Below are 27836 nucleotides of genomic sequence, written 5' to 3' on the forward strand. Positions count from 1 at the left end.
AAAGCTATATATAATAAGACTTGGCTTAGTTAAAGGTCAAGATATGTTTGTCAAGAACAAAGTTTCTCATACAAGATCTTACTTTTCGACCGATTCTGCCCCTATAACTCTATGATAAAGTGATCCGATAATTATACGATTTTCCAGCTATGTAGGGCTTAAAGTGGAACTTATAAATGCCAAGTTTGGTCAAGATATCTTGATAAGCAAACAAGTTTTCCATATCAGAACCTATCCGCAAGAAACTACACTAAATAGTCTTAGAACTGAGAACTATATATATATGGCTATATCAGGTCGACTTTTGATGCTGATTAAGAATATATAAACTTTATCGGGTTGGATTTACCACCTTCTAGGCGTTACACATTTTGCGACAAGTTTTATTGAACGATCTTTGATACTAAGAAGTTGCTTTGTTCTCAACAATCAAATCAACTTTCCTCTCTTTTTCTTCTCTCTTCTCTTCTTTCTGCTTTTCCTTTGTGCTGGACTCAAAATAGGCACATACAATCGACAGCAATACCTTCAAAATGCTTTTAGGTTCAGTTCATATCTATTTGAATTTTCTGTTGATTTTTTGCTTAACAAAATGGTGGGAAACTTTTTGTATCTTCAAAATGCACTTGAAACTTTTTGAATGGCCTCTTAAGTGCTTTCGCATGACATTTGACCGGTAGCAAAAGATTTACACTTACAACTTTATTGAACACATCAGAAAACCAAAAACGTTGACAACATTTTGTGAAACATTTTGCAAAAAAACGACGTGAAGCAAACTATATGAAAGCCCAAAAGAATTCCGTTCAATTAGAACTAAGCTTGCTCAAGAATAATCGAAATAACAGCGTTTATTTTATGCGAAATCGATTATCGCTCCAATCGATTATAGAGAACGCTGAGTCGCTAAATCGATTATCGATAACTTTTTCGATTATTTAAATAGGGGCTTTTTGGCATTGCACAAATTGCAGTAAATTGTTCGAACGAGCTTTGAAAATTGATTTCATATATTTCCTTAGCTGGCTCGAGGTGCGAGGCTCAATTTTTTCAAAATAAAAACCAAAACAATTTTGTTTTAAAATATTTCTTTAATTAATCGAACCAGCCAAAATATGCATTGAAACTGACTCATTTTTATTTTGTGTTGCATTTAATTAAGATTACATTTTTTATACCCTGAACCCATTAAAAATGGGTATAAGGGTATATTGTATTTGTGTAAAATCCAAAATTTTAGAAGTAGGTGCTTCTAGTTCCCGCGCAGATCGAGTTTGTTTCCGATAATCGATAACTAACTCCGTTTCCAAACAATCGATAAAAATCGATATCGATATCCTGTTTTTTGAGCAATTTTGGTAAATAATAAGAACTAGAGTCGCCAAACTTGACATATAGCTTCTAAAATAGAATATATATATGGATTTGATGTTGGAATAAGAGGGTTCAGGGTATCCCCTAGTTGGGAGCTCCCGACTAGAACCTCTTACGTGTTTTTTCTATGAAATGTGCTTGTTTTTGTGCTTGGCTGTCTTATAAGAAAAATGCATCCTCTAGCCCTTATGCTTCCTGCATTTCCCCTACAACAAAAAACCCCGCTATTAACTCAACATCTTAACGAGCATTTATTTATTTTATTTTTTTCAATATTTCCATATTCATCTTGCATATATTATAAGTAAACCTTTTTGAATTTGTATTAATTTTTGCATTTTTGTCTTTTTTCTCTTTCTCGTTTTGTATGGCACCGAAAATATTTGAAAAATGAAAACCCCTTCGCAATCCACAAAAAAAAAAAACTAACAACAAATTCAATTAAAACAACAATTAAGTGTGCAATTCAGGAAAAATTCCAAAAAATTCCAAAAATAAATATTAAAAAAATCGATAGAAATATATAAATGTAACAACAAAAGCGACTCGATATGAGCGCCAACAGTGGCTGCCAAAACAACAACAACTAATACAACAACAACAACAACAAAATGTGTCACACAAGTTGAAAGTGCAAAATTAAAAATTTGTTTAAAAATAACGAAATCTAGCCAAAAAATTAAAAAAAAAAAAAATAAATAAATAAAAATAATTAAGCATTTTTTTTGTTATTTTATTCCCAGTTGCCTGGCAATTACAAATTTGCAACACCAAAATAAAAAGAAAAAAATAAGAGAAATCTTTATTGTTTTTAGCCAAAAAGCATCTTCAGCCTGCACACATATCGTGTTTGTGTTTGTGTGCATCTGTGTATATGTGTGCGTGCGTGTGTATTTCCCCCCCTCTGTGCAATCCATCCATTAATCTACACATATATATATAAATGAATATATATATATATATATATATATATACGTAACCTGATCTAAATGACAACAACTTATTAATGCGACAATTTTGCATGTGGCACTTGTGCAAAATAAATCAAATCAAATATCAAAACAATCGATAACATAATTGTTGAAATTAAATAACTATCGATAACAACCAATAACTAACAATCGACTCGATACAAAATGGCGGACATCATGCGTCCGCCGTTTAGCGACATTAAGCGGCCCGACGAAATTGTCAGAATGACGACCGCCGACAATCTCAAATTTGCCGTCCTCATCGGCCTCATCGAGGTCGGCCAGGTGACCAATCGTGAGGTGGTCAACACAGTTTTACATTTGGTAAGTGAAGCAAATTGCATTTAAATATAACAATATGCTAACTATATGTTATCGATAACAATATGTTATCGATAACACTTTGATAAAGTCAATTTATTAATCAAAAACCTTTAAGAATTATTTATCAACTTCAAATTGCATTTATATTTTTCAATCAGTTATCGATAACTTATAGCAATTATTATAAGTCATCGATAACATATTAAATCAGTGAACAATAAAGTTATTCATCACAATAGCAATAGAAATAACAATTCATCACCTTGCCGACCTAAAAGGCAACCTTTTCCATAGCCACGTGGCAACTCTGGAGATTTCGCACTTGTCGATAACAAATATCGATAGTGCTTCCTATGTATATATGTGCTGATTCCACTAAGCTTTGACTCTGCCCTCAGTGTGGACGAGGAACAAAAATTGAATATATTATTAATATGCCAATTGTATTGGTATTATTAAAATGGTTGTCATTAGAGACATCCATACTGTATCTATTTGACCATAAAGCCAATTTTAAAATTAGTTTTCATATGGCTGCAGCTGGTAAAATGTTTTTCGTCTAGCTCATTTCGTTAATTGTTATTTGACACTTGCCTTAAAAGTAAACATTAGGAAACTTGGTCAGAAGTACACCTGCCCATAGATGGCGCCACTCGAACAAGAAACGAGAAACGAGCAAAGCAAACTTGTAACAAAAATGTGCTTTTGTACCCTATAGTCAGGGAAAATTGTAGGGTGTAAAGATTTTATGTGAATGTATGTAACAGGCATATGTGTATGTATATGCATACATATATTCATATTTGAGGATTTACTTTAGGTAATAGATATTTGCCAGATTACCCAACACTGCTCTAGCTGTGTTAGCTATGGTATTGTAAGGCCACGCTGACTTCCTTCGATCTTTTTATATCAGTATATAGAGTGTTGGCATCAATGAGTCTTGGCAAATGCGAGATCTGCTCAGAAACAGGTGCTTAAAATCGATATTTATCGATATGTATATATATGTTTATCTATATGTCCAACTCTGAGATCTATTGGAATAAGGTGCACATCGATTTTGTACATTGTTTCTTGTATACTAAACGCTGTTCAAGTTCCAAACTATCGCCAGCTATCGAAATCGATAAATATCGATATTAAATACTGGTTTCTGAAGCATATCTCGCAGTTGTCAAAAGCTATTGTTGCCAACTTTGGCATGAGTGTGTGTCTATATTTTCTGTATGTGAATGTGGAACTCTTGTATGCTTGTTGAATCCAAACGCTAGCTACAGGGTATCTCTTAGTCGGTCAGCCTAGCTCTCTAATTTGCCTGTTCCTTACGGCTCCTGCCACGCGCAAATCTGTGCAGCCAAAAATCTCTTGCACAAGACAGCGCAATTTCATTAGACAGCCTGACAAAATGGCGTCTAAATGCTGCACACACACACACACGCGCACACCAGCACCCTCCAGCACACACACCCACACACACACACATACACAATCAGGCAAATAGACGCCGCTTTCATTAGCACAAAATTAACATTTTGTGAAAGCCGCAGAGCGAAACATCTTCATGCTCGCAGCGAGGGGGCGGTGACATTTGCTTAGCTCACCTCTCCCACCTGGCCTAGGGTGTGTGTGTGTGTGTGTGTGTTGTGCCTGGCAGTGTGATTAGATCAAAGGCCAGCATTCGGCTTCATTTCTACCTTCGTAGACAATATGCCTGCATACATATTGTATTATTACACGACATTATTATTATTATTAGAGAAGATTTTCAAATTTACATTTTTTGGCACAAGTGAGCGTTGCTTGTGTGTGCGTGTGTATGTGTGTGGGTGTGTGTGTGTGTGTGTGTGTGTGTGCCGCTTAATGAAAACATGACACCGTCGCTCATCATTACGAGATTCTGTCGAGATTCGCAGCGTGAGCAAAAAAAAAAAAAATTACTGACGGCTTGACAGGTGGGCGGTGTGTGTGTGTGTGTGTAGGTGTGTGTGTATATCAAGAAATTGAAAAGAAATTGAATTGAAGTTCTTCGACGTCGACGTTGTCGTAGCTGTTGACGCTGTCTATTGATAAGATAAGCAACTGGGACCGGCGAAAAGATAGACAGCGTGTGACAGGGGAACAGCGACAGGGAGAAAGCGAGTAGGAGGGACAGCAAGAGAAAGAGATGGAGATGGAGAGCGGTAGAGAGAACAAGCGAGATATAGCCTTGCTAAATTATTAACACAAAAAAAAACCGGGCGCTCTCTTTTTGGCCAGATTATACGGCTCGGCAGTCTGATAAGCGGCACAGAAAATAAAATAATGAAAATCAAATAAAAATCAAAAAATGGAAATAGAATGCGTTGACGTGTTCAAATGCCGTCCAAGCACCAAGAGAAAAAATACAATTTTAAAGCGATAATAAATATAATGCTGATAATATAAGAAAGATGCGCACACATTACAAATAGGCACAAAAGTCCCTAATATGTTGATCTTAAAGCAAAGCATCTTTAGATAAATGCACATTAATTAGAGGTGTCCTCTTCAAGTCCTCTGCCCATTCTAGCCTGAACTTCACATTTGAAAACAGATTTTGTGTTTTCAGTTGGGAGACGACATTTGGATTTCCACGAAGTTAGCAGCTCAATACAATCCTTGACACGCATTGGGTTTTTCCACAACACGTATTTAATAAATTGCAGCAAAAAAACTTGAATAGAAAAGTTTTCCGCCAATTTTCCACAGCTGCGGGTGAAAGTTGAGATGAGCCTACAGACGAACGAGTAAGAGTGCTCTAGATGGGAGTGCATGACTAGGGCATACCCAGCAGATGAAAAAGATGCCTTCAAATTGTCTCAATACGGCTCAAAATAAAAGAAATTCCATAAACCGAAATACCCAAAAATGAGTCCAGTGCAATTGGAACATATCGAACATATGGTAAATATGTGATACCGTATCAGAGTTCTTCTACACACTTGATAGCAAAATGTTGGCACAATGTTTCGATCATTTTACGCATTATAAATATGGCTTACTAGCTGGATATTTCCCCACCACCCGCACCCCCCCGCCCGCCGATGCCTTATCGCCAATTGCCGTTTTTAATGGATGGTGCCCAAAGATTCGACTGTTTGCCGCAGGTGCGTCTATCGCCCAGATAGTGTTAAATATAATCAATATACTTTATGATAGATGCCATTGGGGCGTTACTTTTCCCATCATGGCCATTATAGTGGTGCGTACAAAATCGATGATATTATCGCTGCCAAGCTTGATTACAATATTCTATTAGAGAAAGCTATTAAATATGATACGAGTTGCAGAGAAGCCTTTCGCTAGAAGCCTCAAACAAAATGAAGGCGAAACCTGGGCAAAATGTGTGAAAATTTGCAAATTAAAAAAAAAAAAATAGATTTACAAATGAAAAGGAGTTTAACAATGACATAGATAAGCGTTGAACTAGCAATGGGGAAGTCGCCGGCTCAAACTTAGCAACAATTTTCAATTTTCATTTGTTTTATTTTTCATAAACAACAAAAGTATTTAAAAAAAAAAGAAAATCAATAAGAAATTTAGGGATCGAAGCGCCGCAATGTATCGGAAATGTTAGACTGATTCCCGATTTCTATACATTTCGCTGTTCCACCTAAATATTGCAAAGTAATGTTAGCGAAAGAACTTGAAATAGCTCGTAAATAAGTTGCTTTTATGGGTCTTTGTATAAACACGCATAGATAATATCTACATACACGTATTTTGAGTCCATTTTGGGTGAAAGGATGCATTCAAAACTCGAAATGCAGTCATTAAAATTATATATGTCTATATAGATGTCTATCAAAGTGCGTGTGTGTGTGTGTACGAGTGTGTTTGTTTATTTTTCTTGTGTTGTAATAGCAAAAATAAACAAACAGCTCGAGTGAGCGAGAGAGGGGGGAGAGAGAGAGCCTGGAACCGGATCCATTGCTGAGGCAAACAAATTGAAAATTTTCGGGCGCCTGTTGTTGACTTCATTTTGCAATTGGTTTTGTTTTATGTTCTTATTGTTGTTGTTGCTGTTGTCGATTTGCATTAAGCGTTTATTTTTAGTAGGCAACATTTTTAGCTAACGACAGAAACGGAAGGCAAATCGATTAAAGGCTTTGGCAGCCCCTCCCCCAAACCCCACTGGATGGTGCCCCAGGCACGTGACACGGCTTTTACACTGAAAGCGGGCTGGTGGAGTGGAGGAGAGGCGGGGCAGGGGCGTCCGGAAGTGCTTAGCGCTAACCCAGCAAGGTTAAGGGTGGGCGCCAATACCAAATGGGCCAAGAGTACCACATGCGCCACATGGCAAATGACCATAATTGAGCTGTATAACAAGGCCCAATGACCGATTAAGCGGCCAATGCGAACTTTTCAGCTGGCCCCAGAGAGCGAGACAGACACAGAGAGCAAGAGAGAGAGAGAGAGAGGGAGAGGTGATGGAGGAAGGTAGTGAGGGTGAGGGTGAGTAAGCTATGCTCTAAAAGCCGACTGAGTGTGGGGGCCATGAATCAATCAACAGCAAATGCGATGCGAGGAGCTGGAGTAGGAATCAATTTGCATTAAGAGAAAAAGCAATGGAAATGGCAAAGACAGAAAGAAGCAAGCAGCACTCTAGATAAGCACACAGAACGGGAGAGAGAGAGAGAGGGAGCGAGAGAGCGGGAGAGAGGGAGAGGGCAAACACCAGCAGAAACAAAGAAAAACCAGCAAATGAGTTATATCTTTAGCAGACCGAAGCATAAATGCTCTTCAGCAGAATCAGGTAGCTATATTTTGAAAAACTGACAAGTTTACCATACAAATTCCCATTTTTTGAGCAACATTTTCTGTAAAATAACCGGCGACTATCCCATTGCTAGTTCAATGCACAGACGTTTCAGCACGCAAGCTGATGACGTCACGTTTTAAGCACTTATTTCTTTGCCTAGGTCATTTTTTATATCGATAAACATAAGAGCTTTTCTTAGCAGAGCTTCAGCTTTGATGCTCCAGCATTATAGTGTATGTATGATAGTGTATCGAGTTGGCCGCATCTGCATACACATTTCGCAAGAAATTTTTAATATAATCCTTATGAAAAGAGAAAAAGTGCAAACACAAGTAGACGCCCAGGGAATGACAGAAGTATCAAAAGATCAAAGGGAGTCAGTGTGGCCTTACAATACCAAAGCTAACAAAGCTAGGCAGTGTTGGATAATCTTGCAAATATCTGTTACCTAAAGTATTCCCTTAAATATGAACTACCCTAAGTTCTGTAAATATTTATTTATTTTCGTCAAAGGCAAGGCTGTAAATATGTTGAAACAAGTAATTCTGTAGCAATATAATATCAATAATATATTTCGGGTGTATATCAATGTAGAATATTTGATGTACAAGTATTTGGCTAAGGTTACCAATTCATTAACTTTCTGTGACTTTTATACAGGGTATGACCTGGTTATGCAGTTTGATAATTCTTAATAATATGTTTTTAGTAAACAGGGTATGTTTAAAGCTATTTTCAGTGGTTTTCTATGTGATATTTATCACTTGACTCACGCCTGTGCATAATAAAACTATTTTACAGGGTATTTCAGAGTCGAATTTTCTTATAACAGTCTTTTTTAAATAATTAAAATTATTATTTAATGCTGTTGAGCGTTTGACGACTTGTGAAGATGACTATAAGATTAGACCATCGCATACTATTTTACAGGGTATCATAGTCAAGTTTGCTAACAAAAACATATCTTTTTTTATCTTTCTTATGATTTTATGCTTCCGAGTATTTGACAATTTGTTCAACTGACTACATCGCCCGTCTAGACTATCGAAAATCATTTTACAGGGTATCACTGCGTCGATTTTGCTTATAAAAAGTTAGATTTTCTCCCATGATTTTATGCATTTGAGTGTTTGACAAGTTGCACAACTGACCAGAACGCTCGGAGAACGCTATCGGAAACTATTTTACAGGGTATCACACAGTCGAGTTTGTTGATACATTTTTTTTTGTTCTAACATGCTAACTATCACCATATTATTTTAAGTCCATTAAGAGATGCTCAACACATTTGCGATTATTGTAAGCCTGTTTACAGGGTATCCCAGTGCCGAACGAGTTAAGCCAATTACTTGCCTTGATTTCAGCCATTTCAGTTTCAGCCAAGTGGAGCACATTGTCGCAGCTTATTAGCGCTCAGTTTGTTTAAATCCGCCCGCACCTAACCCCGCTCCCGCTGCCGCAATACGCCTCTGTTCCGCCCCTGCCCCGACCCCCTTAAGTCCCCTGCCCGTTGGGTGGGCGCGGCTCGGCTGAACGCTTTGAAGAGGCCGTCTGCTAGATGAGAGAACAGAATGCAAACATATTTAGCTAATTTTACTTAATTTAATTAACGTGCTTTGCCACGCAACGTCCGCAACGAAGTCGCGTCGGGGCTGACGTCAACGCTGGCGCCGACGGCGACGTCGACGTCGCCGCCTGTCAGCTGTTCAAGTGCCAGGAGGAAATAATAAAAATGGGCCTTATTGTTGGCATCCTGACAAAGGATGTGGGACGTCAGGGCCGTGGTCAGGGGGTGGGTCATAAAGCAAGCAAACGTCAAAGTCACGAAGAAGAAAGAAAGAGATGGAGAGAGAGGGAGAGCGGGACGGGGAAGAGGCATAGAAATGGAAATAGAAAGAATGTCAGTTAGGGTCCAGTAAAAGTGAAAAGATAAAGAAAAAATAAAATAAAATAAAAATTAAAAAACATCAAATACTGAAAAACCAGAACAGAATTGAAAGAAGAACAAGAAAAAGCGCATCTGCTTGTAATGCACCATGAAAATTCGCTGGGAAATTCCGGCGTGAAAATTTGTTGTGCACAGCACGCAAAAAGCGAATCGAAATCAAACAGAACACTAATTTTTGGCAACAAGAAGAAAGAACAAAAAAAAAGAAGAAACAATTACATTAATACAAAAACAAACACGAGCTTGAGTGTGCGCGTGTGTGTGTGTGTGTGTGTGTGTGTGTGTGTGTGTGTGTGTGTGTGTGTGTGTGTGTGTGTGTGTGTGTGTGTGTGCATCTGTGTGTGTGTGCTGTTGCTGTTGCTTCTTCTTCTGCAACCCTAGATGAAAAATTAAGCAACAACAAAACACCGACGACGCCAACGTTGGCGTCAGCTTGTTCCAGACCGCCCCGCCCCGCCCTGCACCACCACGCCTCCCTTGAGCAGGCTTCGCATATTCCCATTTCTAGACTGGAATGGAATGGACTGAAATGGAATCGAATCGAATTGGCTGCGGCTGCCTTCGCGTACTTTCGCCGCCGGCAGCAACAGCAACAAACAGTTGCTAGCGCTGTGGCACAGTGGTCGAAAATCAAGGAGAACCCAACTTATGGGAAAATATTCAAAAACCATTTTACAGCGTATGTCAGAGTTGTATACTGGCATTTAAATGAGTTATGAACTATTTTACAGCGTATTCCAGAGTCGCATATTGTCTATTCCATTTTTCTCAGCTCTGTTTTGTAACTTATCCTAACTGCCATTAGAACTATCGAGTTTTGGGAGCATTCATGAGGATAAACATTTAACATGAGCTTTGACAGGAACTCAACAAAACAACCTTCATTTTATCTGTCATTTAGCATAATTGCAGGATATTAGCAAGAATATTAAGAGAAAAAGGAACAAGATAAGAGCACAAGAAAACGAATTTAATAAGCATTCATAAACATTAACATTTATCATGAGGTTTGATAGGAACTTAACAGAACAAGTCTCTTCTTGTCTGTCATTTATCATAATTGCAGGATACTAGCATGAATATTAAGTGTTTAGTAGATTTTTCAGTATTTTATTTGGGTGTGGCCAACATGAACTTTCCCAGGAACATAAAGCAAGCATATAAATATTTAACAGGCGCTTAAACTGCTGCCTAAGCTCTAACAAAGAACAATGAATTAAAATGAAGGCCGGCAAACTGTTTTCGTACCACTGTGGCCACGTAGATCGTGTAGCATAACTTGTGTTCATTGCCAAGGGTGCGGCGGGGGTGCGACTAAATGTTGCTGGCGCCGTAAGGGCTTGGGGTAGATGCATGACCAAGGTTTTAGGTGGAGTGGAGTGGTGTGGGTGATGGTGGAGTGGGGTGGGGGGGGGGGGATTTGGGTTGAGGGGTGGCATTATGCTTGGTGGTGTGACGTTAGCTTAGGCTCAAAAGCGAAGACACGACAACCGCAAGAGATTTAACGACCAATAAAGAACAACGCAATGTTATTTAAGCACGCTGAAGGGACTCGCATGCGGTATGGCAACGCCGGACGCATGTTATGTGTAACCGGTAGCCATTTCAACGGCACTTTGATTGCGTTGCCACTGTGCACTGTGCACTCGTTGGCGCAGTGTGTGCGAAGTTGGGTAACTGGGTTTCGGTAGGCGTGACACATTTATGGGCATTGCCACATTGCGTCGCAAACAGATGAAAACATTGCCAACTGCTTGCTCTGCTTCTTATTATCTCGTGCTCAACTCTGGCAACTCCATTAGCGACGTTGTCGATGCCAGCCCAGCGTAAACAACCCCCAGCAATGCCTCAGCTAGTCGCTGCATTTGCCGTGCATTTAAAAAACTGCATTTCCGAAGTGTACGTTTTATTCTTCTCTTTATATTGTAACGAATAAATGCAAACAACATTTTAAGACAAAAAATAAAAGAATATATATATATATATAGATATATATATGTCTATCTAGGTATTTGAGGAGGGGCTCTTTTTTCGGCGGGGCTTGGCCTTTTATCGCTCTTAATGGGCGCAGCTGTGCAGGACGGCAAATTACGTTGACGACAAATGTCGCAGCAGCAGAATTTGCTCTAGCCGATCTCATGCACGACTCAAAGATACCCTCTACGCAGCTCTCTTGCCATATACGAAGATACGTGTCTAAGTACTTGGTAATATATATATATACATATTTATATAGGACATGCAGCATAATTGATAAAGAAGCTAATATACAAGCTGCCAGAAACGTATTTCTTATACAAATAGATTTATACTTTATCATTTCCAATCAAACTCGTTAAGTTTTCACAAATTTTTAGTAAGGGCAATCAATGCTAGTAACTATATATCTCTAGCTTTTCAAATACCCGAGTTCAATCGGGAGCTCAAATATACTCGACAATACATTACGTTTGAAAATGCCCTAAAAACTCCAGCTCTAACTGTATGTAAAACTTTTATATGCACCTTTCCTCCAATCGCATCAATGACTACAGGGTATACAAATGTTGGAGCATGGAAAAAAACACTGAAAAAAAGGAAAAAAGGAAAAAATTACAAAAAAAAATCAATAAAATTGAATTGAAGGCAAAGCAAGAAGAAGCACCAAACGTTTTTTATGGCTGGCACTTGCTGCTGTTAGAGTGTGGATTGGAGGGACGCGGAGGGGTGTAAGGGATCTGGGGAACTTGGAGGGGGGGGAGGGGGGGACCTTGGTGTTGGCAGTAGGTGTCAGCCTGGAAGGCTGGGCTGACAGCTGAAGTGAAATCTGTTTTAATTCTAGCTGTTTGACGGATTTTTATTTATTTATGCGACAGCAAATGAACGACAAGAAAATGACACATAAATATTTACCATATATAAGTCTGGCTATATAGCGCAAAAAACATTTTATACAAGTACAGTAAAGGCTCTACGAAGGAACAGTTCAGTTTGAAGGCTAATATTTTTTTTTTGGTTACCAAAGGTATACGCAAATCCTAAGCTGAAAATCGATATTTATCGATGGCCAAACATAGCATTTTATCGATAATTATTTAACGCTCCAAATTCTAATTCTCTCGGTCTTATTGATGCCAATTATTGCAGCTGACTCATCAGCGATGACCTGCCCACTGAAGGCGTGGCAAATTAGCGAAATCGATAACTTTTAATCGATTTCGCAATTGTTGCTGAAGTCATTTAACTTGTTTCTAATCGGGTATGTGAAGGGTTTCTATATAGGGTGTCTATAGGGTGTCTATAGGGTATAAAGGCAGGAGACATCTGCTAACCCATTAAGTATATATATTCTAGATCAATCAGCCGAGTCTGTATAGCTAGCTTTATCTCTCCCTCCTTCCTACTGTCAGCTGTTATGCAAACTAGTTTCTCAGCTTCCGACTATATTCATATAGCTCTAAGGGTTGATGCGTTGGAAAACTTAAATGTTTTCCTCGATATCTTGATCCAACTCAGCTATTGCGGGCTTTGCTATTCTCTCCCAAGTCACACATCCTTAAGGATTACCTAATCTTCCATTCCGTTCTTTCCACTTTTGATGTCGGACATCTGGCTTAGCAGGACACACGCTAAAGCCCTGATTGTACGCTCAAAGTAGCTTTTACTGTATTTACCATGCATATATATATATATATATGTATATATATAAATGTATCTATGTATACATATGTATCTATGCTTGTCCTCTGTCTCTGGCTTGACTTATTTATGTGGCGTTAGGTAGAAGCTGCGTGGATTCCATTTTAAGAGGCAGGCGTTGACAAACGCCAAGGTCAATAGTAAACCAATTTACTCGTGTTGTTGTTGTTGTTGTTGTCAACGCCTTTTGCCCAAGATTTGGACAGACTACCCCTGGCCTGGTATCAACCTTCACCTTCAGTCTCCCAGCCATTGTTCCTGGCCTTTGTCCTGCTTCTGGTTGTCTTCGTTACGCCGTGTGCGTTAATCCGCACGCCCAGCGTTTGGCTCGTCGATACGCAAGGGTTGTCAGGCCATCCGCAGCAACCCCCAAAATATACTAGTATATATGTATATAAGTATATATACATATATATATACATCCATTCTATAGCAATTGCCATAGTCCAATGTATAGTCGCCTACCCTTATGTAGCGCATCAGCAGCTTCTTCTTGCTGCTGCTGTTGAAAACATTTGACAACTGTTCGGGCATTAGCTGTCATTTTGGCGCCACATATACTAGTAGGTGGAAGCCACCCCCCCTCCAGAGCTCAGTCATTGGAGCAGACAAACAAAAAAAAAAAACAAAATAAAAATAAAAGTTTTAGCTTTGACTTGATTCGATGATTGGGTCAACAGTAGCACCTTCTAGCTCCCCTCGGCCGGCTACGTAAGCTGCAGATTAGTCGGGCATGCAAACGGAATAAATAATGCAAAATCCATTGGTATACCTAGAAATGATTTTTGTTTTGTTTTTCTCTCTTTTTTTTTCAAGCTAAGCTCGGGCATTTTGAAAGCGCAATTGAGCTGCTGATGCGATATTTATTGAGCTTCATTAAGCTCAGTTGCAGCTTTTTGCAAGCTATCGATAACTATTGCAATTGCCTTTTTATGTTATTACTAATGAAGCTAGCGTTAGAATATAATTTTATATAATTTTTCCTTCGAAAAAACTATCCTAAGTAACGATTAATGAAGTTTATCGATAATTAAGTTATACCTATACTTTTTATCGATTAAATGGAGCTATCGATAGTTGATTTTGCATCTCAAGTTTTTCTTTTTGCATCAAGTTACTTGCGGCTCCAAGCAATACTTGATTTGCTTTGTGATTTTCAAACCTGACATAATTGTTGCTTATAGATTCCTTTATTTGTATCGATAAGCTGAGCATCGATTGCGTTTTGCTTCGATTTTTAATTGCTTTGTTGTCGTGTCAATATTTATATGAGTATTTGTTTTTATTTACATTTTTTATCATATGAATTTATTTAATATTTTATTGATTAGCTCATTAGTTATGTATATTATGTATGACAAATGATCGCGATTATCTTCCTTGGCTTACATTTATCTAATTAAATCATTAGCTCAATCGGTTCATATGAGTCGATTGGTTCGAAAGTTAGTTTTACAATATTATTTGTTTGCTTATTTTTTAAGCTCTACCTTAGCCCCTCAAAATATCCGAGTCTTTATAGTGCTTATTAACTTATTGATTCTCTTTATTGACTCTTGATATCGATTTGTATTCTCATGTTTATCGATTGCAAGCCAATTCAATTATAGGAATCAGATGTCGTGTTCTTTGCCATGTAATTTGCATTCCTTCTGTTTTCCCCTAATGAGGAGACATTCTCAAGATTATATCATTAATTGATTAATATAATTGCAGCTTCCCTCGTAAATCCAAACTGAATTTGCGTCTTGGCGCTGCCTTAAATGATATTGGTTAAAGGACATCGAGAAACCTAATTGATTATGCAATACTCATTCATTTAACGACACTTTTGTCGACGAGTGGGGACACATTAAGAGCATCTAAGTTGCAGCATTGATTGCTGCGCCGGGTTGGGCAAGGGGCAAGGGGCAAGCGGCGAGGGTCGAGGGTCGAGCTGGGGTCCTTCTAAGTGCTGTGGGGAGACCCAAGGACATGTCGCTCAATACGCCCGTCCTTTGATGGCATTTCAAATAAGAATGCTAACTGCCAGCGATTGAGCGCAAATAAAAGCGAAAAATCTCACCAATTGAGTGAGTGTGGAAAATGCCGGGAAAATTCGGAAACGAACTCCCAGAGAGAGAGAGAGAAAGAGAATGAGAATGAAAAGCTCGCCACAGCAGTCTCTTGTTAGCTGCGTGCGAGTGGGGTCAGGCGCGACATTTGCGTTTTGGCTTCAAATTGCTTTTGGCCAGGATTTAATGATGACCCAGTCGTCCACGTTCGCTCCCTGGACCCCTCCTCTCTGCCCAAAACCATTAAAAAGCAAATATTTATATATATATTATATATATACCCATATATTTATGTGGCATTTGACACAAGTTCGCATTGCGCACAATTTTTGATTAAAGGCCATTTCGTGCCACACACATTTTTACAGGCAACTTTGCTTTGGCCTCTGCCAGTTTCACTTCCAGCTCAAATCGTGCTTCCAGGCTTTTTTTTTTTTTTTTTTGGCTACTGCTCAAAATGTTTAGAACATTTTACAAGTTCGAGCTCTGTAAAAGAAGTACTGGTTCCAGTTTAGCTTTATCAGAAAGTCTGGTTCCAGTTCAGCTCAAAATGCAGCAAGAGTTCTGATTCCAGTTCAGCTCGAGATGCAGCAGCAGTTCTGGTTCCAGTTCAGCTTAAGATGCAGCAGTTGTTTTGGTTCCAGTTCAATTCAAAATCTAGCAATTGTTCTGGTTCCAGTGCAGACAAAGCTCCAGCGGCAGTTCTGGTTTCAGTTCAGCTCAAGATGCAGCAGTAGTTCTGGTTCCAGTTCTGCTCAAGGTTCAGCAGTAGTTTTGGTGCTACTTCCAGGTTGAACTGTATCTCCAGTTCCAAAAAAAAGCTTGTACTTTCGCACAACAAACATCTGCTTGAGCTAGCTGCAGTTTTAGTTAACACCAAAGCAATTTCTTTAAATTGTTTAAAATGAACTGTTTGAACCAGTTCTGCATTTGTGCTCGCCACTCAGAAGGTTCGGTTCCATTTATAGTTCCAGTGTCAGTTTAAACCTTGGTTCCCGTTTATGTTTATACCTGGACATTCGCTTAGCCCATGCAAAAGAGCATCTACTGTTTAGTTTGTTCAGTTCTTGTTCTAGATCTGGTTCCATTTCTAGTTAAGAACTAGTTTTAGTTCCACTGTCCGCTCAAGTTCTGGATAAATTGTCGGTTACAACTTTTTTTTTGTGTGGAGAAGCTTCACCAGCATCTGCTTCAGCTAGTTTCGTTTGAAGTGTCAGTTCCGATTCCAGTTTCAGTTCCTGCTCAAATCATGACTACCGCAAATGCTCATGCATAATTCAGTTAGCTTGTTGTTATTTATGATATATATTTCAGAGCACATAAAGTTGGCTAAACAAGTGACCAAATCCAAAAGGCCAAAAGAACATGAAACAATAACAAAAACAACGTGTTAAAGGTTCAGTTCGCGTAGTTCAGTTTCGTTGGGTCAGCAACTGTTACGAGGTTGAAGGGCAATCAATATGTGCGCTGCCTTGACGTGTTCACTACACACGCCCACTTGCCCACTGGCCCACCCACAGTTAGTGCGACGCCACCTGTCCCCGTCCACTCGGCCAGAGTAAATGAAACGTAACTAACGCTCGCTGCATGTAAATGGAAAGGGTTGGCTAAGTGGGAGCGTAAGAGCAACAACTGAGCGAAAAAGGCTACTTGTTAGTAACCGGCGCTGTAAATGCCCTTCAAAACGGACCATTGATTGCATTGGCAATTCGTGCGAAAATGCATTCAACAGCTTGTGTCGAGCTTCTCGCTTTGTCTATTACATCGTGCTAATTCACCATTTAGTCGCATTGATCTTTAAGCTTGAGTTCTGTTTTTGTTTCGGTGCGCTTTTCGCTGTGAATGTTATCGCTTACCTTATCTCTTCCTCTCTCTCTCTCTCTCTCTCTTTCTCCCTTTTTCTCTCTATTTTTCTCTGGCAGCTTCTCTCTTCTCTTATGCACTTTGTATCTCACTTTATTGCTGCTCATAAATATATCTTCAAACGCTTCAAATTGCTTAAGCTTTGTTTCAAACTTCTCCTTTCTACTTGCTTCTCTTCACTTTTCACTCCTCCTATCAATTTATTTCTTAGTTTTCTGTCGCTTTTTTGACAAATTATTGGTAAGCTTTTCGTTTATAGCTTCTCTATTGGCTTTTCGTGCTACTTAACACTACAAAATGGCTTGGCTGCTCGCTTTATTTCTTATTTTAAACAAGGCTTTTCTGTGCACAGCTTCTCTCTTCACTTATTTCAGCACTTTTCTTCTTTGGCCCTTCTCTCGCTTTCACTTTGGCTTTTACATGCAGCTCGCCTCGCTGCTTCTCTCTTCGCTTCTTGCGTACGTGACCTCAAAATAAACTCATTTTGAACTTGTTTAATATTTATATCACAGCTCTATTCATATCTGTTGCTAAGTTATGTCATCTCAGTTTGTGTTTGATAGACTTTTAATAAAGTGTAAGTAGCTGGCAATTAAAATCCTAAATGTTCCATCGGGCGCGCAGTAACAAAGCACATAACAAAATGTTCATAACCCTTTTAACAAGGGCATAAAAAAAGGGCCACCGCACAAAAATATATACATGCTGTATATGTAGACTATTTCATAATAATTTCTATCCATCTATCTATGTCTATCCTTTTGGGTGTAGCTATCTCTATTGCTGTGAGCGGCGGTCGCAACGTTTTGACTCATATGGCTCGGGCTGATATTAGGGCCATGTCGCATCATATATAATTTATACAACTTTAATGAACAACATTAATATGCGAAATATGACAGGGCTGAGTCTTTCCCTTTTCCCTTTATTTTATCTATTCTTTTTTTTTTCACAACAACAAAAAATAGCTCGACAACACTTTTGGGATAACATTGTAAATTTAATAATAATCCCCAGCACGGCAGCGCTGGCAACAAAGCTATTCGGGGCATTACGCATACGAAAAACTAACGCCTGTCCCTTCGGCTCATTCGGCAAAAAGTCCTGGGATTTTGTATAGTAAAAAAAACGAAAACGAAAAACTAATTTGGTATAAAATCAAATATGAATGCAAAAACTTTCGGTATATAATTTATTTGAGAAGCCTTAATGCTTACAAATTTTTATTATGCTTGTTGTTTCAGGTTGCATTCGGGCACAGTTAAAGTTTCCCAACCGAATTTGTTGGGATTATCAGCTTGATATATGTTCTCTGCATATTTCTGTATGTGTGAATTATTCTGTAGAAACAAAAATTAACTCTTTCCAAAAATTGTTGAGCGCTTGGCAATTTTGCTGCAGCCACAACATTGACTAAAATTATGTAAGTTCTTCAGCTGATGAAGTAACGAGTTTCTGTCTTCACTCACAAAAGTTAAATGGTTTTTACTCAGTTGTTAAGCGTCTGAGAATTTGAGTTAAGGATAAAAACGAAATTCACAAGCTTAAACATCAACGAAACGCTATGAAAATGAATCGCGCATACTTGATTTCAATTGAATTCATAGCAAAGAGCGCAGTCAGTGATACATTCAAGAATAATGCGCGAAAAGAAATGAAAAAAAAAAGCGGAACAGAGCTAAAAGAGTGTGAGGGCGATGTTATTAAAAAAGTTAAAAATAAAACCTAAAGCAATGTACAAAATGAATGAGGAAATAAGCGAGACAGAAGAGCAAGGGAGAAAGTGAAAATAAAAACAGCAATAGAGAAAGTGAGTGAGAGTAAAATCAAGAGACACAAGAGAGAGATAGGGAGATGACTGAGAGGCAGAGAGACGGTGAAGAAATAATTGAAGAGAGTAAGAAAAAGAAACAGAGACAAAAAAGATAGAAGAGAGAGACAAACTCGAAGGAAAAGAAGAGAATATGAGAGTGAGAGGTGCGATATGGGAAGAGAATGAGAAAGAAGGAAAAAAGACAAAAGGAAGAAGACTGAGAAGATAAGAACGATGAGGCGAAGGAGAGAAGGAGAATAATTAGAAAAATGCTGAGAAATGAGAAAGGCAGAGAGAGAGAGAGAGAGAGAGAGAGAGAGAGAGAGAGAGAGAGAGAGAGAGAGAGAGTTAAAGAGGGAGAGGTAACGAGCAAGAATAGGAGAGAGTGTAAGAGACAGGGACAGTAAGAGGGACAGGAAGAGCAAGATAGAGGGAAAGTAAAAAATAGGGATAGGGATAAATAGAGAACAAAAGAAAGGAAAATAAAATGAATAGCTATAATTAATGCAACATCCCATTAATTTACACACATAAATCAAATAAATTAGTTTTTAGTTAATATATCAATTGTTTTGCCTCTCAATTGAGGACATGGACATGGAGACTATTTGATGTACATCAAGATGTACGCAATTATTTATGTAGCTGAAAGGAACTTATGTTTTTGATATTGCTACGTTCATGGCTTACCTTCAATTAGAGCAACTTAATCAATAACTTTTAATTTTCGGTTATACGCAATTATATACACAGTATTGAATTACCGAGGAGAGATGAATAATTGATTTATTTGATTGACCAGTGTTGACAAAGCGTTCACTAACTGATTTTGAAATGTTTAATTGCTATGGAAGGGCAACAATCGGGCTTTAATTAGCTGCCAATTTACGTTTGTGTTCAACTGTCAATTTCAATATCAAAACATGAAATATGCCAAATATTGTGCAGCTTGAATTGCGGAAGGGAATTTAAGGCGAAACGCAATGCTTTTCAGTTAGTTAATTCTATGTTTGCAGCCTTTGCTGTCAAATGCATTTAACAACCGACCAGGGAGTCCATGGCAGCGCTCCGTTTAATAATATCAAAATAAATATCAAATTATTCGATGCTAGGCCCAGCTTCCTTCCCTCTTCCTCTTCATGCGGCCTGTGTCCTTGGTCTGATGTGGTTTGCTTTCGCTCGAGTTCTCACAGCCTTGAGGGTACACTTCTATTGTCAAAGAATACGTAACACACCATTGCTGATTGCTTGAAATGTAAATAATATATATATACTTGATCGGTCTTAGTTACCAACACGCCTTTGGTTTGTGTGTGTTGTGCCTGTGCAGGTTTTTTATATAGCTGCAGTTAGAACTTATATTGAAGTCGAAAGTCGTCTATATATGAAGATTTTGCAAAAAATTGAAAGCAAAGTCTGCAAAGGGTATTTGATATTCGTCTAACGCATATATAAAATCCATTTTATGGGCTTCTGGTTTTGGTCAGCTTTGGCTTTGGCCAGGATACTATGTTGTCTGTTTATGCGAAGGTTGCTGGAGCAGGAATATAACAACAACACACGCATACACGCACATAGACACACACACACACACACACACACACACACACACACACACACACACACACACACACACACACACACACACACACACACACACACACACACACACACACACACACACACACACATGCGCCACACACCCAGCAGCACCCACACACAACGTTTGACAATCAATATATCCGCTGTACATTTCCGTTTGTTCAACATGGGCGCTGCGTCGTGTTGTCAGCTGGCCACATGAACAACGACAACAACGACAACAACAACAAAGACAACAGCAACAACAACAACAACCGAACATACAGTGATAAAAAAGGTGTGTTGCCTTATGTCCATTGTTGCCATGTCCATGCCAGCCCCCTCCAGTCAGCCAGCCTCAAGGGGTTGCTGCCCAACACACACAGTTGCTCGCTAACCGGCAAAGGGCGCGTCCACAAAGTGAACTTCAGTTGTGGGGAGAGCAAGAGGCGGGAAGGTGTGGTTACTGGTGCCAGGCATACGTCCATATTAAGTCCCACATACATACATGCAGATTTATATTGTATTTACACACACACGCACGCGTTTTGGGCCAGTAATTAATAACTAAAGTTGCGTTTGCCTCTCCTTGTTGCATGTTCGTGTCATTTTATTTGGTCGTTGGCTCAGCTGTGCCTTGCATGTTATCGACAAACATATCGATAGGCAGGCACAACAGCAAATGCAAAGTTTTTTATGCTTAATAAAAGTATGAATATCAGTATTCCCCCGCCATAGAAACGAGAGCTTACTTAAAGCTCAGCATTAGAAATTGACTGCAAATAAAAACCACATTGTTTGCTTTTAAGCAGCATTTCAAATGCTTTTAAATCTCAATAAATCTGGAACTAAGCTAGCTTAAAGGCTGAGTGCTAACAGATTAACTAATTTATAGCTTAGGATATATAAAAATAGCTTGAAGTTCACATAAAATACCCTAAAATTGTACTTGAAGCTCAACGCTTGGCCAAAGCTTATCGAAAGCTTACGTTTATTATACATTGCTAAGGTCTTATTAAAGCTTGCTTAAAGCTTACTAGTCCCTATGTAGATTGTGCTTGAAGCTGTCCTTAAGCTTATTTCAAGCTTGCTTAAGTGTGCCTAAATCGACTTAAAGTGTGTTTAAAGCTAGCTTAAAGCTTGTGCAAAATTGTGCTTAAAGCTTGCTTAAAGTTTATTAAGGACTTGCTTAAAGCTTAACCAAAGCATACCTAATGCTGGCCGAAGTCTCAAATCTAAAGCTTGCTTAAAGCTAATGTTTATTATTCTATAAGCTTACATAAGTGTTTGCTTAAAGCTACTTGTTTGGGTGTTTAAAGCAAACTTTCAACCGGCTAGCTGCATAAAAACGTTTTGTTAAATCCGGGCAACCGAATGCATTTTCAAGTGTCACACTTAAGCGAAGGCTATCAATTAAGTGTATCTGACAGTCGAACGAGCGTAGTTACGAACGCTGTCAGCTAACTAAATTGTATTTCCAATGGTTTTGCTTTGACGTTGTTGTTGTTGTTGTTGCTTGTGGTTGGCAACTCATTTACGCTTTATCCTTTTACCAACGCCAACGTCAATGTCATGTTGCTGCTGCTTGTTTTTAGTTGTTGTGGTTGTGCCAAACACAGCAACAACACCAATCAGACAGCATGCTTAAGGTGAAAATGCCCAACCGCAAGATACCCTGCACCATTTGTCTTTATTTTCCAATCGTTTTAAAGTTTAAATATTTTAATCCGGCATTAAGTTTTGTAAACTAACGAAATAATAAACTAAAAAAAAATTAAAGAACAATTGACTTGCGAGAACTTATATAACAAGTTTGGTGCTTATTTTAATTGAGATTTAGCCAAAACATAAGGTTAGATGAAAAATCAATATGTATCGATTTTGGGGCAACGTGTGCGATTATAAAATATCGTTGGATAAGTTATTATTATGATTTTGGGGTAATGCGATCAGTTATCAGACAAATTGAGATTTCAACATCTATTAGTTAACTAAAGAGTTGAAATTTATCGTTTTAAGGAGAACGCGATAATTTATTTCATATCGTTAGCTCCACATGGAGAGGCAGAGTAATATGCTTGCACCGATTAATGGAGTTTATAAATATTTGTCGATATTTATCGATTTTGGGGGAAAAACAAGAATTCAACGAAAATCGACTAACCCAGATGGATAGATATGCTATGATTAGTGAATATAAAGAATCGATCCGTTTGTCAGCGTCAAGTAGACAGGCAGATTTATATAAAAACTCGACTACGCCAGATAGACATGGCGAAGTGAATCGCTTAGTGGATATGAAGAATCGATCAGTTATCGATCTAGATGGACAGAAAGGCAGAAATAACTAGATCAATTGGACTGTAAATGCTAACAACAATATACGTTAATACTCCAGAGGGTTATACGATTTTTAACCCATTTTCAATAGGTCTATAGGGTATAATAAAAGCAAACAATTTCAATTGCCTGCATGTATTTTTTTTTCTTTCTTTCTCGTCATTTGGCCATTTTCCATTGTCTGGGGTTATTGTTGTGGCTTTTTTTTTTGTTTTTTTGCAAGCGGCCTGCTCACTTGCTTCTAATGGCCTGTGCCTGGGCACGGTTGCGAGCCACAGTTGGCACAGTACTGGTCATGTCCTGGCCAGTTTCTATCTGTCTCTCTATCTGTCTGCTGGCTGTTCAGCTGTCAGCTTTTGTATCTGTTGCATTTGCGGAGCGCTTAACGCATGGGTATTTGTTGCTGTTGCCCGTTAGCCATTTGCTGCTTTAAGCCGGGTCAAAAGGCAGCGCTGTGGCTGGTTGCCAATGCTGTCAGTATCCAGTTATGACATTTCACAATGCTTGTACCCGTAATTATCGCCGTCTGTCTAGCAATTTGTCACCTCTCTCTGTTCTACGGTTTAACTCAATTCGAAGAACCCGCAGAGGTCAATTAGAGAGCCTGTGAATATTACTCCAGCGAACAATTTCTATTCAAAATAAAATTCTTTTAATTAGAGCCTTTAAGGCTCAAACAAATGAAAACTTTGACTTTTTAAACTATGATAACTTTCTGACAACTTTATGCCCATATAATTTATATCATTCGTTCATTTATTGAAAAGTTTTCCATGTTGGTGCTTACTTCCTCGTGTTGCTGTCAAACTTCATGTTAGCTACCAGTTATTTCATGCTCATATTATATCCTCGGTTTAATTAGTTATTTCTTTTTTTAGATTTATTTCTGTGCGCTCAGACGAGTTTCCTGTTAGCTAACAAGCAGTTTTATTTTCATTTTTATAAAAAATGCATATTTATTTAATTGTCAAGCTACGAGTATTTTCTGCTCATAAAAATGGTTCAGTGATGTCCGATGTGTACAGCTCTTAATTATGCGTTTACGTGCTTGTTATTAAAGACGTGTATCTAGAACATGGCCAACTGTAAATGTTGTATATGGAAGCACGAAAACTAGTTTGACATCGGGTTAAAGTACTTCTTAACTTTGAGTGGAACATAAGTTAACGTGTGCTTGTTTTACAGAAACATGAAATGATTACAGAATACATTTTGAGAGCTGTTAACTTTGAATGGACCATTAGTGAAAATCGACTACATGTCAAAGTGATTGTTAACTGTGAGTGGAGCTTATCCTTAATAACTAGTGCAGCTAATGGTTGTCTGTTACATACATATGTTAGATTTATTTATATGAGTATATAGTTCTTATAATGTATAAATATTTACTTTGAACTAAGTTGCAGTGGAATCACTTGTTGAACTGCATGTTTAATTTAACAGGAACATATGAAATTAAAAGCATTAATCTATAATAATGTCAACCTTAAATATTTAACGCAGTTTAAAGGAAAACTTAAGCAACTTTAACAGCGTGTTAATTTTGATTGGAATATAAATATGATTATCACATGTAATCAGGTGTTATAGTGCCTGTTAACTTTGACAAGAACATGTTAAAGTTTTAGCTTTAATCTGTAATAATGTCAACCTCAAATATTTAGTGCAGCTTAAACGACATTGACAGCAGGTTTACGTGCCAGTTAACATAATCAAGACATAAGACATAATCAATTGCAATTATGCTCAAAACCGCTATATGTATGCATGTTAAAGGGCTTGCTAACTTTAGAAGGCAAATGATATGCATTGAGGAAAAACTTTAAATCGAAGCCATTTGAATTTTTCTAGAATTTATGGCTTGTAGTTTTGCACTCTTATAAAAGTCCTGCCAATAAATATGGCTTCTGCAATATAATTTGTATGTGTGTGTGTGTGTGTGAGTGTGTGTGGGTGTGGATGCACACAGTTGAGCAGGAGCCAAGAAAATAAAGAGGGAAAAAAGCAATATAGGGAAAAGAAAATGTTGAAGAGCAAAAATAAATCACAATTTAATTGAAATTTGCTTGGAATTCGCACAAGCATTTGCGACACACCACAGACTGGCATAACAGACACGCCCCCTCTTCGCACACTCGCACACACACACACACACACGCTGGAAGGGCAGCTGTGGGTGAACTTTAACCGCTGACAGCTGTCGCTGTTGAACCGCTGAACCGCTCAACCACTGAACCGTTGAACCGTCGAAGCTCTTGCATAAAGTTCTACACTGAAGCTAATTATAATGAAAATATTGTTAAGCAAAGGTCGTCGACGCTGCGCTGTTAATTACAAAGTTTTCGACTCGGACGCAACTAAAACAAATTACTTACAAGCGGCACAGGGCGGTTGGGCCTGTCAGAAGGGGGGGGGGGGGGAGGTGGAGGGGGTAGGTGGGTAGGTGGGTGATGGGTTGTGGCCAAGAGGTGCGGTAGAGCAGAGCAGCTGCAACAGTTGCTGTCAGATGGCGCCAAAAAAAAAAGGAAAAAAAAAAAAAATACCATACAAGCAAAAGGAAAACAATAAAAGTTGTAAAAATGTTGTTCCATAGTTCTCCGTGTGAAGTTAGGGGTTGGAAAATGTGTAAGTGTGGGATTCTGGTTGTTGTTTTCACTTGTATTGCGACATAGTTTTAAGTGCCCCACATGTGTGTGAGTGTGCGAGCGAGTGTGGGTGTGTGTGAGTGTGGGTGTGTGTGTGTGTGTGTGTGTGTGCCTGTGTGTTCGTGTTTATGACATCATGTTGTGTGCGGTGGCCACCATAAAATGTTGATTGATTTGTTGCGGGAGCTCGAGCTGAAACTCAAACAGATTTTACAGAACTTTGCACATTGATTATTGTGTTGGGTCAACTGGAAAGTTACATGTTGTAATTCTCATTTGGAATGGAATACAGACAGTTCAGTTATTCACAATCTTCTCCATCATCATCATCATCATCATCAGCTGCCTATATTAATCACGCGATCTTAATAACTTACTAAGTGAGCTCGTATTTAATATACTACTTAGACTAGACTTGAACAGATATCATGTCTTTACTCTCAATTATCTTATTTAATAGAACTTCGAAATTGTTTACGTATTCAAATAGAAATGTTCGATTTTCGGGAATTTTTCACTTGGTTCGTATGAAAAAAATTGTACAAATTTAACTCTTATGCCTTGTGCTGTGTCTTCATCAGCTGTCAATCAATCAGTCAGAGTCAGTTCGTAAATAAAAAATAAGCCGTATTTTTTTCTTTTTTAAATGTATTGAGCTCTGTTTAGCTTTAGTTTTATATATTGCTTAGTATTCTTCAAGCAACTAACTAATTAACCTCTCTTTTTCTCTTCTCATTTTAGGTAAGTTCACAAAACTTGGACTACTATTACATATAAAGTTCCCAAACGTACTTTGGCTGAGCTGTGTAAACAAAGAGCAAGTTTTGCATTAGCCAAATAGTTGAGTAATATTGTATTTAGGTCTTTTAACTCATATGCTTTCAAGTTTACTTTACAACACTGACAATGTTGGTGTTTAAAGAACATAACCTATACTTTCATGATATATGAATGGGATTCCAATAAGAGTCCTGTATGATTGTCAACAAATTAATAGTTAATTCAGTTAATATATCCAATAATTAGGGTATTAATTATTTAGTCAATGCTGGATTCCATTTTTTAGCTATAAGAATACATCTAGCTTATCATTTTGGACTAGATTTTTGTTGAGATGTAATTAATGTTGGCCTATTGTTAGGGTAAAAGCTGCTCGGCGGTGCCATAAAAGCCTATTGGCTTTTGATCTGGCTTTGTTTTTAGATGAACGTTGTTCTTAGGCCTAAGCTCATTATAATTATCCAATCAATGTGTTGAGTGTGAGACAATTGCAACGGAAATACAATCCCTAAGCAGCAGCAACAGCAACAGCAACAACAATAGCTTGAAGAAGAATGTGAACAAGAGGAAGAAACGGAAGTAAATGGCAAAGAAGAAGAAGTAGTAGTAGAAGCAGCCGAACAGTAGTCGAGTAGCCACAGAGCAGACAAAAGCCACTTTGGACAGCTGTGGATAAAGTTACTTGGCCCACGGCTGATTTATTTACTCAAAACAAAAAGCAAAGAAATCAGCCAGAATAATAATAATAACAACAATTTAAGGGTATGGTGAGGGGAGGGGGGGGGGGGGGGTGTTAGGTGTAGGGTGTGCAGGGCAGTCCGGGGAGTCATAATAATACGTAATAATGAAGAGGTCGCTGCGTTGAGGCCCATAGGCATAAGGACAATTGGTGTGAGACCCGCTGAACAGGAAACGGAAGTGAGCTCAACAAGCAATGGCCAAGCGGAAAGACAAAATGAAACAGCAAGTATGTAGCAAAGAAGGGGCGCGGAGCAGGGAGAAGAGCAAGAAGAAGAAGAAGAAGAATGAAAAGAAGCAGAAGCAGGAATAGTAGCCAAAGCAGCGTCATCAGAGCTGGCCAACTTCTGGCGGGCAAAAGTTCTCAGGTAATTATGGTCAAAAAGCGCCATATTTTTCTTTTTTCTTCTGCTCTGCCTCGTGTGTGTGCGAGTATGAGTGTGTGTGTGTGTGTGTGTGTGTGTGTGTGTTTATTGACACACGCACGGGACGCGCAACTTTGTGAGTTGTTCATGTTTTTGTTGTTGTTGTTGTTGTTGTTGTTGTTGTTGTTCCTGTTATACTTAATGTAATTAGACTAAATTGCTTTTTAAGTGCGCTAAGGCAGCAAAAAGTTACAACAACAACAACAATATCAAATGTGCCCCCATGACAGACAACAAATGATGTGAGCGCAAAAAGTGAGGACAAGAATTTTTGCAATGCCTTGAGCTTTCAGGTAACAAGCATACACCTACACACACTAGAACGAACACTCGCACAAGCACTCACAAACACGAATGAGTGAAAACAGTGAAAGCAAGTAAAAGTGTTTTGAGTGCGCGACTAGATGATACCCTGTAGCAACATACTCACTTCTCTATAGACAAACACATTGGAAGCGAAACAACAATTTAGGTGGACTTAAAGTCTGAGTGTAAGCCGATATATATCGATTATAGTAC

At 38.5% G+C, this 27836-nt stretch overlaps 1 protein-coding gene across 1 annotated transcript in view; it reads left to right on the plus strand.

The window, feature by feature from the left end:
* Positions 1-2428: 2428 nt before the first annotated feature.
* Positions 2429-27836, plus strand: part of LOC115768283 (neurobeachin-like) — a 243210-nt gene continuing 217802 nt past the window's right edge. Inside the window, exon 1 of the mRNA XM_030712822.1 lies at positions 2429-2669. Within this exon, the coding sequence (XP_030568682.1) occupies positions 2511-2669 (159 nt within the window). The 5' untranslated portion in view covers positions 2429-2510. The remainder of the gene's footprint in view (positions 2670-27836) is intronic.

This window comes from Drosophila novamexicana, unplaced genomic scaffold (assembly GCF_003285875.2).
Source record: "Drosophila novamexicana strain 15010-1031.04,08,12 unplaced genomic scaffold, DnovRS2.1 tig00001741-arrow-arrow-pilon, whole genome shotgun sequence".
NCBI classification, from domain to species: domain Eukaryota; kingdom Metazoa; phylum Arthropoda; class Insecta; order Diptera; family Drosophilidae; genus Drosophila; species Drosophila novamexicana.